General features: G+C 33.8%; 1 protein-coding gene across 2 annotated transcripts; it reads right to left on the bottom strand.

Moving 5' to 3' along the window:
* Positions 1 to 290: 290 nt before the first annotated feature.
* Positions 291 to 4,428, bottom strand: LOC107820222 (putative glucan 1,3-beta-glucosidase A). Of its 2 annotated transcripts, none has more exons than XM_016646467.2 (8): positions 4,178 to 4,428; positions 3,966 to 4,085; positions 3,675 to 3,863; positions 2,513 to 2,671; positions 2,250 to 2,419; positions 2,013 to 2,168; positions 909 to 1,261; positions 291 to 662 (listed from the first exon to the last, which is right to left on the bottom strand). In XM_016646467.2, exons 1-8 carry the CDS (start codon positions 4,373 to 4,375, stop codon positions 481 to 483), a joined length of 1,527 nt encoding a protein of 508 aa, XP_016501953.1. In that variant the 5' UTR covers positions 4,376 to 4,428; the 3' UTR covers positions 291 to 480. The 2 variants fall into 2 exon arrangements, with proteins under 2 accessions (XP_016501953.1, XP_016501952.1); XM_016646466.2 differs by having other exon boundaries at positions 2,513 to 2,677; positions 4,178 to 4,426.
* Between the last annotated feature and the right edge of the window lie 6,934 nt (positions 4,429 to 11,362).

Below are 11,362 nucleotides of genomic sequence, written 5' to 3'. Positions count from 1 at the left end.
CCTATGTACACACCTTGAAACCATCAAATTTAAATTTTTAATATGTCTTTAAATAATATGACTAGTTTCTCTGATGTCTTTGTTACCTTCTCATGTCCTCAGATTTAACTTCAACTAAGTTTATACTTGCTAAAAAAGGACGCAAATTCATTTCATGTATAGCTAAACCTACTTACAAATCAAAGTGATCGAAGTTCGAAAAAGCAATAGTAAAAATATTAAGACATATTTAATGATGTATATTGGACGGAATAAATTGCTGCCTGCAGTGGTTGGATGGCCTTATAGACTGACTGTAAGCATTTTTGTTAATGAAGATCTCCACAATGCTGTTACAAGTTGATCTTTTGAGGTGTTTCCTCAAAACTTTATGATTAACATCTAAACTACCTTATTACGTATCCAAGTATTATGGCTTTGACTCGAAATTTTGAGTAACTGACAAAATATGATCAGTAATCAGACAATAATTTGAGTAATTTAAAGCTTGATATAGCCATTCTTGATCATCCACTCCAAACTCCAATGGTTGTTCACATTTTTGAGTGTCCAATAAGCCCAACCAAATGTTGCACGTCCGAACACTTCCAATTGAGCCTTGGCAAACTTTTGGTAATCCTCCTTTGTTGCATCTCTGACTTGCCATTCAGCAACCCATTCCCCTGAAAAATATTTCAAAGTAGATTGACATAAATATCTCCTGTCAAATAGGTCATATAACCAAAAGAATATTTGTAAGTTAGTCATATACTTATGATGATTTGAGCTAAACTTTTTGGAATATACACTAAAGAAACTTAGGATCCCAATTTATTCTATTTTTTGACAGAGGAAGGGAATATCTTAATATCATGTAATAAAGGAGGGTAATAGAACTTAATGAGAAAAGACAAATTAAGAGAATATACCAACTAAAGTGAGAGGACCATTGGATTGGGTGACAGTATTGAGTTGAGCTGAACGGTTGGTGAAGACAAAATCAAGATTTTGTTGGACAGTCATGTCGTTAAACATGTCAGAGAAAAGATTGTAGTAATGAACATCAATTACAGAACCCTTTAAGCCACTGGCAAAAGGCAAAAGCTCAGTTGGATCTGCAGATCCTAATCTGTTGGACATCACCACATATGCATCCGAAGAATGCTTACGAACTGCATTATATCCAGCTTCGTAGTATTTTTTCACCATCTCGAATGAAACTTCTGGTGCTAATGGCTCATTGATTAACTCCACTGCGTAAAGGCTTGGATTCTTGGCATACCTAAATTCATGAGTAAAAGAAAGAACAAAATGAAAAAGTTTATCTCTACTCTACACCAACAAAATTTTGTTACTTGAATGCTTTATTTTACCACTTGTACTCGAAAGCAAATGCGGTATACAGAAATTTGGTGACAATTGTTAATTGTAGCAGGGGATGTACAAGTAAACTGTATAAAACTATTGATTTTATGACATGTGAAATTAAAATGCATACCCTTATCAAATGATTTAGCACTTTTTATAAGTTCAAAAGATTTATAGTGAATTATATTGTTTTATACGAAAAAAGTATTGTAGCTAAGTTTCATGTGTGAAGTTTTTAGGAACTCACATATATAAAAATTTGCATTTTAACCGCAGGATTTCCGCAAGGGGTTCAAAAAAAAAGTTAAAATAGATTATAGCCAATGGGAATTGAACCAATGACCTTACAAAGGTTTTGAACCCCGTTAACCACTAAGCTATGCGTTTAGGTTGTGTTAACAGGATTCAAAATATAATATATAGAGATAAGAAACAAATTTTACCTTATATATAGTGTAATTGTTCGACGAAAGGGGTTCGGTGAACCCCTAAATCCGCCCCTGCTATCATGTCGCCTAAATGATCACTATATATAACGGTTCGCAAAAAGTAGTGTGACTAATTAGTAATAAGAAAGATAAGACATGTTATTTGTTGCAACAAGTTAACCTAGTACAAAAGTTCTATACTATTAATATATATAAGTTAAATCTTATCGTTTATACCTGGCAGTTAAGAAGTCTATGACTGCAACTGTCTGTTGAATGGTATCATCAGTTTTTCCCCATTCTATAGTACCATCTCTGTTGGCACTGTGCTCCCAAGGATTTTGGGAACCAGGCGCAGCATGCAGATCTATTATAACTTTAAGTCCGTATTTCCTACAAATATTTCAAACTTTCAATTAAAACCCAATATATTATCAATTTGATTATATAAAAAAGTTAGCTAAGAATGTGTACTTGGCCCATAAAAACGCATTGTCTAAGGCATGCAAAGAGCCTCCAACGTAAGGCTTTGGGGGAGTTGGATCACTGGCAATCCACCATCCAACTGGAATTCTCACTGCATTTAGTCCGTTGCTTGCTATGAACTTGAAATCTTCTTCTACTATAAATGTTTTCCAGTGTTCCTGTAATATAAATATATGTTTTTTCATATTTAAATACAATTATGATTTGCTAAACTACATTAGGTACTAGCATTTCTTAGAAAGAGTACATACTCTCATAACTTGTGGTGCGATGATAGGACCATAGCCATTAGTAATTTGGAACTCGCCTTCAAGTTTTCCACTGGTTTTCATGATGAAAACAGAGGGATCATCATCACCCCATCCCCCATTCCCTCCATTATTTGCTGTCACAAGTTCCTCTGTTTTTACCTGCACCTTAAATAATTAGTACAGTAATAAGTGCACAGATAGTCATTATCCGGTCCGGTACTTATTTTGTTATGAAACTTTAACTAAAAATCTTAATTTCAGGATAACTCATGATATTTTTATCTTGAAATACTAAAATTCAGGACGTACTGACAAATTTCTAAATAGTAACCCTATTTGGTGTCATTTCTTCTATACAATTCAAGTAGAAAGTAGTAAATAGGTCGCTATTTTCTGTCGAATGACGATTTTAATTTCCTTTCTCATAATCCAATAAAATATACTCCATAAAGAGACTTTCTTATGAAAACTTAAAACGAAAAATTAAAAGCATTGAGGACAAAGGCCTCTCATCAGGTTGTTTCTCCATCTTAGTCCTTTTTTTTTGTAGTTTAAATAACTGTACTTACTAAAGAGTTTGTTTAGAAATGCCGGCAATGTTACTGTCCTAATATTCTCCACTTGCCAAGTCAATAAAGCAGACACTTAAAATTGCCTCCTATATATCAACAAGAATAAGCAGCAGGCATAAATGGATCAATTTATCATTTGGAAAACAATACTATATATTCTCTTTGGGAGATATTTTTATTACCAAGCACTCACTTAGTGGAAGAAGTCCACTAACTTTATCATATGGTCCTGTGAAAGGATTTGTGGTACCAAAATTTTGGTCCAAAGCGAGCGCCACTAACTTTATCATATGGACGTGTTACTATATGATCCAAACAGTTGTTAAACGCAAAAGAAAAGGTAAAAAAAATAGGAGGTCAAATATTCAAAAATCAGAAACCAGACACAAAATATATAACCTAGCTTAAAACTAATCCCAATACCATTTGGGTTTGTTTAGAAACTAGCAACCAAAAGAATTACTTAGTTTTGAGTTTTGGTTTCAACGTTTAATTTCTATACACTAATATTATAAAAATAATTACATAATCAGATCATTTAAATTAATTACAGATAAATTTCTAATTAACATAACATTTCAAGAACTCACCTCTAAGAAAAAACCATTTGATGCTTTTATCCGAACACGGCTAGGATCATCAGATTTCCTCACAATCTCAAAAGTCTCTGAAAATCCAGGTTTGTTTTCCACTGCTACCACATTTCCACTTCCATCTACTCCCACAAATTCTTTGTTAAACACCCTAAAGTTAAAACTTGTGCTGTTTATCCTCCAAATCTACAAGAAATGGTGCAACAACCAAGAAAATAGCCCCCGTTAATTAACTAATAAAAATGAGTTTTTACTTCTTTTATTATTTTTCAAGCAAAAGTTACGTACTTTGAAGGTTTCCCATCCCAAGGCAGCAGTTCTATTGGCAACAATAATTGTTCCTCCTCCTAACTCAGCACACAGATACTTCCCAACTGTTACTGATTTGAATTGCAGTCCAGTTCCATCCTGATCAACGTCATTAAATACTTACCGTGTCAGTATATATAAGTTAAACTCTAAATTATTAAATCAACGTAAATGAGCTTGTAAATATTAACCAGAAAATCTTTGTTGGGGATGCCATCAAAAAGAGAAGGTTTAATCCATCCTTCAGTGAGAAGCCAGCCTCCAAGATTAACAGCTCGAACTTTGAAATTTGGAGTAATTCTTCCATATGAAAAACTAAATATGCAACAAGAAAAGATGATAAAGAAGTAGTAGACAACAAGTTTCCTTGCCCATGAGTAGCTTGCCATTGCTTCTTAATATTTTAGAGTTGCATGATATATCGTTAACTTGGTAATGCCTTTATATAGATGTCCAAATATTTGACCAACTACTTTAAACAATCTGAACTCAGAAATAAAGAATGTGATAAAAATAGATAAGATACTATATCTTGATTTTGAATCAATACTTCTTATTCAACGCTTTGACCTTTTAAATTAGAATTGGATTTACTAATTTTTGTTTTGTACGGACTTTTGGTATGTATCTTGGTGCAATTTCAATTAGTCCTTAATCACCTTCTATAACCCAATATTAAGAACTTTGTTCTTTCAATAATTGATCAATTAACTTAAAAAAATAAATTTTGTCAACTGCATTCTTAATTACTAGAGTAATTTGTTGCAAAGCTAGTATAAATACATTTTACCACCAAAGACTACATAAAGACTAGTAATGATATTCCTTCACCCTTAGCTAATGATCTTCAATTCGAGTTTTGAAAATGAAAATATCTTCGATAGAGAATATAGTGTTGTCCAAAAAATTATACCACGCGAATCTGGATAACATAGTTTAATTCAAAATTTGAAACTTTCAATGCCGATGTATAATACTTGGACTTTTCAAAGGTGATCCCACATAGCACCTTCTTTCTCTTCCCTTTCCCACTGAAGTTTCCAATTCTTGAGGGTTGACTTAGATTAGCATCACAATTTACAGCTATAAATATTCTTTGCCTAACTAAATCAGGTATTCTATCAATTAAATAGTTCCTAATTACTAAAACAACAACTATATGATTCATCTTCTCTGGCTCTGGCTTGTTCAAGCCTTTAGTTTCCACAAAATATTTAAAAATTTGCAAAGATGACGAAGAAGAAGAATTTTATCATTCGGTCAAGACTTCTAGAGATTGCCACTGCGTACACTTCACCATACACAGCTAATTAAGCGTGGCGATTATTTAATTAAATAAAATATACATATGACTATCCGTTTAGCATGTGCTAATTAATCTTAAGGTCTGAAATTCTGTGAATCTTGAATTCATTAATGCAAAATAGAAAGGTAAGTTTACATTGCTATTTTCACCTTATGAGTAACATCATTTAAAGTTTGACTTGTGAGCTGCGATAATGTTTAGTCTAAATTAGTATGTTCACCATTGTAGTTTAATTTATTACAACCAAGATATTTTATTATAACTTTCCGAATGGATAAGCAATTAAATTATGCTCCATGGTTAATTAAAAACCAGACAATAAAGCTGACTCTGAAAAGTATTTTAAAAAAACTTATTTACTCTTGTTTTAGGGGTCATTCTATTGTTTAAGTTTTAGTGCACAACGTGCCGTGAGTGGCACTATAACGAAGTGCCTATGGCTGCGAATTAAGTATTAAACTCCTTTTATTAATGCTAATTTACTTGCTTTAGTTCCCATTAAGACATTGAAAGATCCAAAATTGGCTTCATCAATTTCGGCACAAACCGATTAGAACCCATTTTCTAGAAGATAAATCCATACCTACCGTGATAAGACTATTGCCCGATGGGAATCTTAAATGGGTGACTAATTTCTAGGGGATTTAAATAAACTGAAAGAGATTAGGTAAAAGTGGAGAGAAAATACAAAGGAAACTACAACAAAATCACTTTCACGAGTTACTACAAGCTTGCTTAATCAAAGCAAAAAGAAATTTATTTAGATATTCTGGGCTTGCAATAGAGTACGACATAATGTGGAAACACACATTCATATTTTTAAAGTATTTTCTATTAATATCTGATAAATCAAGAACTCAGTTGTATGTCAACAATAGAACCGGTACTGTATGGAAAATTTCAATTCTTATCAAGTTTTCTCTTTACGAAAACTGAAGGGGGAAAAAGAGATTAAGTATGATAACATAAATATTTTCACCATGAAAACAAAACAGATCTCATCAAATGAGATAAATTTTTCTTAAATATGCAGCATCAAGAGAATTTTTCTTGTTTAGATTATTTAAAAAATCGTTCTATTTTTGTCATGTGAAATTCGAGAGAATCTTTATAGAGTTTAAGAAAATTGGTATCTATGTTCCAAAATCATGAAAAAATTGTACGTCCAATATTATAGTAAAATTTAGATTGACCATAAAGTTTATATCTCTAGTATGTGAAGATAGTAAGTCGTACGTAATTATTCTCATGCATGTATATATATATATGTTCCTCTTGATTACTATCGTAGACTTTTTAGTTTTCATTTTTGTAAGTCAATCGAGTTGTAGGTTGAATGTTTGAATGTGTTAAAAGGTCTACGACCAGTCGACCATAAACTACAATTCACACTTTTCTAATTGTAGGTCCCATATGATAATGGTAAAAAACAATATGTCGGATAATCTTTAAATTCACCACTAGAAAAATGCAAATAATATCGGGATTTTACCTGGGAATTTTTTTCGCAGAAGTTTCCTACAAATTTTCATGCGGAAACGTGAAATTTCTCAATTCTCGAATATTATACCTGCGAAAATTATTGTGGCAGGAAAATTCGCAGGTAAACTTAGCGTCATTTTGCGCCAAAATATTACTTGCAGAATTACTTGGGGAAATCATCCGCATGTACTATTTTCATAAGAAAATCCGCAAGTAAATGAACAAAAATAATTTTTTTTGTTAATTCGCAGGAAATTCTCCAAGTACAATTACTTGCGGAGTTAGCTAGGGATATTTATCTAGAGATTTACTTGGAGATTCCTTAATTGGAAACTTACCTAGGGATCTTGAATCTATGAATTTCTATAGAAATTTATTTCTTGTGGATTTGACTGAGGATTTCTCTTAAACATGGAATTCCTTGGGAAAATTACTAAGAGCCTGTTTGGAAAGCCACCTAGGAATTGAATTTTGGGTGTAATTACACAGTTTGATATATTTGTCTAGCCAAGTAATTACTTACTCAACATGAAATAGAGTGTAATTGGAGAGGCGTAATTACACTCTCCAATTCTCAAGGGGGATGTGAGAATTGGTGGTAATTACACTGTGTAATTACAAGGTTATTTTTTAATTTTTTCCCTTTTTGTTTTTATTTTAATTTATTTTCTTTTTTTCCCATTATTTCAAATTTCTTTTTGAGAATTAGCATCCTATTCGGTGTCTTAGGGTCTTGAGTAGCTTCATATCATATATTATGACTTGCGTGTGTGGTCGAGTTCGGCTTTCGGATGATTCAGGATTGATTTGGAAGGATGATTCTTACTTTAGGAACTTAAGCGATAAGAGTTGATCGGAGTTTGAATTTGATGTAGACGACTCCGAAATGGTGCTTCGATGATTCCAATAGCTTCGTATGACGATTTCGGACTTAGGCGTATGTCCGAATTTCAATTTGGAAGTTCGTAGGTTGATTTGATGCATTTTGGCGAAAATTGGAAAGTTGAATGTTTAGAAGGTTGAGAGGTTTGATCGGGAGTTGACTTTATTAATATCGGGTTCAAATTTAGATTTCGGGAGTTGGTATAACTCCGTTGTGTCATTTGGAACTTGTCTGTAAAATTTAACGTCATTCCGGGTTGATTTGATATGATTCGGCGCGAGTTGTAGAAGTTAGAAGTTCATAAGTTCATTAAGTTCAATTTGAGGTGTGATTCATAGTTTTGATGTTGTTGATGTGATTTGAGGCCTCGAGCAGGTACGCGTTATATTATGAAACTTGTTGGTATATTTCACGAGGTCGCGGAGGCCTCAGGTGTGTTTCGAGTAGGCTACGGGCTATATCTCCATGTTTTTGGACTGTTGATTTGCTGGTGTGCCTGTTGTTCTTTGCGATCGCGAAGATGAAGACGCGATCGCAAAAGGTTTCTGGAAGATAGGTGTTTTTGTTCATCACGGTCACGACCGTGTGCACGCGATCGCGAAGGTCCAGTTGGCTGTGGTCCGCGTTCGCGTAGAGATAGAGCTGGAAGGGGCATTAGGATTTGTTGTCCGTGTTCGCGTGGGTTTCAACGCGTTCGCGAAGTGTGTTGTTGATGTGTGAGTCGCGTTCGAGACTGAGTTTATGCGTTCGTGAAGGGATTTTGGCACCATATATCTTTTATGCATCGCAATCGCGAAGTATTTTCCGCGATTGCATAAGAGGAATCGCTGTGCAGAATATAAAGTACTCTATTTCAAGGGCTTTTGATATTTTATCACTTTTTGAATTAAAGAGCTCAGATTTGGGCGATTTTGGAGGGAATTTTCACGTGTTGGATTGTGTAAGTGTTCTTTATCCGGATTTGATTATATTTCATGATTCCATATTTATTTTTATCATTAAATTAGTGGATTGAACGAGAGAAAATGAGAATTTTTGTAAAATCTTTCAAAAATATAAAATGAGGATTTGAAGACCGATTTGATGTCGTAATTTGATAATTTTGGTATGGTTGGACTCGTAACGAAATGGGTGTTCGTATTTTGTAAATTTTGTTGGGTTCCGAGGTATGGGCCCAGGATTGACGTTTTAGGTTGACCTTTTAGTTTTCTTTAAAGATCGAAACTTTATTATTCAGAATTATTTTTTATGGTTTTAATTTATGATATGAAGTTATTTTTGCTAGATTTGAGTCGTCCGGAGGTTGTTTCACACGAGAAGGTCATTATAGAGTATCAGTTTAGCTTCTTTGAGGTAAGTATGTTGCCTAACTTTGTGTGGGGGAACTACCCCTTAGGATTTGGGTTACTAATGCTATTCGTGTTATGTGAAAGTCGTTTACGCAAGGTGACGAGTGATTATACGGCCTATATGTGGTATTTGACCTGTTTAGATTATCTAGACTGTTTCCACGTCCTTTAATTGAATTGTCATGACATGCTATATCTCTCATTGTTAATCTACTCTTACATGCTCTATTTGACGTTGTTAGTACTTATTGTACCTCTTACTTGTTATTTTTCCCTTATATGCTTTAGTTGAAGTCATTACCTTTCTTATTGTCTTGTTACCTCTTAAGTGTTGAGTCCCTTCCACGACTTTGTGCTTATTTGCTACTTATCCTAATTGTTGTACTTGCACACCTTCGTTGTCATGTGCTTTACTTGTCCTGTTATTTTTGTAATATTTGTTGCATTTCTTTGATTATTACGCGGTTCCTTTATTGCCGTGTACTCATACCCTTTGATTCTAGAAATTCTTGTAAATTGAGTTATTGGATTATTGTTGTTAATTTAAATTGCTTGTGGATTGGTTTGTGCGCCGCAACGGGTGAAATAAGGGAGGATTGTGATATTGATATAATGATATGGTGGGTCAGGTTGCACGCCGCAACGGGTGAAATAAGGGAGGATTGTGATATTGAAATGATGATATGGTGGGATCGAGTTGCACGCCGCAACGGGTGAAATAAGGGAGGATTATGATATTGAAATAATGATACAGTGGGATTGGGTTGCACGCTGCAACGGGTGAAATAAGGGAGAATTGTGATATTGATAAACGATGATATGGTGGGATCGGGTTACGCACCGTAACTGTTTGTATACGTGATACTTGATATTGTTTATTGATACTATGGGGGAATAAGGGAAGATTATGATATTGATAAATGATGATACGGTGGGATCGGGTTGTGCGCCGCAATAGATTATGTGTGCTATTCTTGCTGTTATTGTTATGTCTTGTGTGAGTCATGCATCCTACATGAACTGTTGTATTACTTCAAGGTGTCAATTTGTGCTTCCGTGGTTACTTGGTGAATAGATTTTCAAGATGGATTTACTACGCAGAGTCATTTTCTCATACCCTGCTGAGTTGTTGGTAACATAATGGTCTTAAATAAAAGAATTATTAATATTTTTACCTTATGTGACTCTTAAGTTAAAACTCGTCGTTTCATTCGATACTTTACTATTCTGAATATTTGTCATATTTCACTTTTATTGATTTCTCAACTTAAATTCCTTACCCTGTCTGATGCTCTTACTTTACTTAAAACTCGTTATTATATTTTAATTTAATAAATTATATATCTAATTCAGTAGCTTATTCGACGCTTTATTTAAAAATATTATTTTCTTCACCTAAATAATTTCTAAAATAAACTCATTTTTCCATTTGATTTCCTACCTTATTCAAGGTTGTTATTATGCCTTATCGTATATAAATAAATCTTTTGAACATTTTAATTAGTATTTGACACGGATACAATGTACATGGTGCACGTAGGTTGTGTCGTGCGAAAGTGATTTGGAAAAATATGGGCACGAGGTGCCATACGTGTAAAATTTGAAAGTTGTGACTTATGATTTGATATTATGAGGAGTAGTATCTCGGGTAATTCTTGTTGTAAAATGTGCATTAGGAACGATTTGATTGATTGAGTTGTCATCCGTTTCTTTATTACTCGTTTATTTCTTGTTGTTGTTCGGGCTTCTATTATTTTCACTGTTGATTGTAAATTTGTGATCCTTCTGTTGCTGATCTTACATTGACGTTCTTTCCAATGTTAGATTTAAGTTATATCCTGCACAGGTTTACATGTCTGGTAGGTGGCTTGACCTGGCCTCGTCACTACTCTATTGTGGTTAGGCTTGATACTTATTAGGTACCGCTGTGGTGTACTCATGCCACGATTCTGCATATTTTTGTGTAGATCCAGGTACTTATGATCGAGTTGGTTTGAGACTTATGTCTGTGTGGCTGGAGACTTCAAGGTATACCTGCTTGACGTTCGCAGGTTCCGAAGTCACCTTCTGTTGTATTTTATTTTCATTGTTTCTTATTATTCTAGGACAATGATGCATTGCTATTTCTAGTGACTCCTAAAAAAGCTTATGAGTTGTACTGCCGATTTTGGGATTGTATGATTGATGTTGGCTCAGTTATGTTGTATCAACTGTTATTTAATGTTTTATAGTTAAGTAATTAAATTTCAGTAATATTCAGCCCATGTTAAGCTTACCTAGTCTTAGAGACTAGGTGCTATCACGACATCCTAAGGTAGTGCTATCTTATATTCCTTTACATCCACTCGTGTATGAT

The sequence above is a fragment of the Nicotiana tabacum genome, chromosome 15 (assembly GCF_000715075.1).
Source record: "Nicotiana tabacum cultivar K326 chromosome 15, ASM71507v2, whole genome shotgun sequence".
Taxonomy (NCBI): Eukaryota; Viridiplantae; Streptophyta; class Magnoliopsida; order Solanales; family Solanaceae; genus Nicotiana; species Nicotiana tabacum.
Note: the sequence above shows the minus strand (reverse complement) of the source record. Positions and strands in the feature narration are given on the sequence as shown.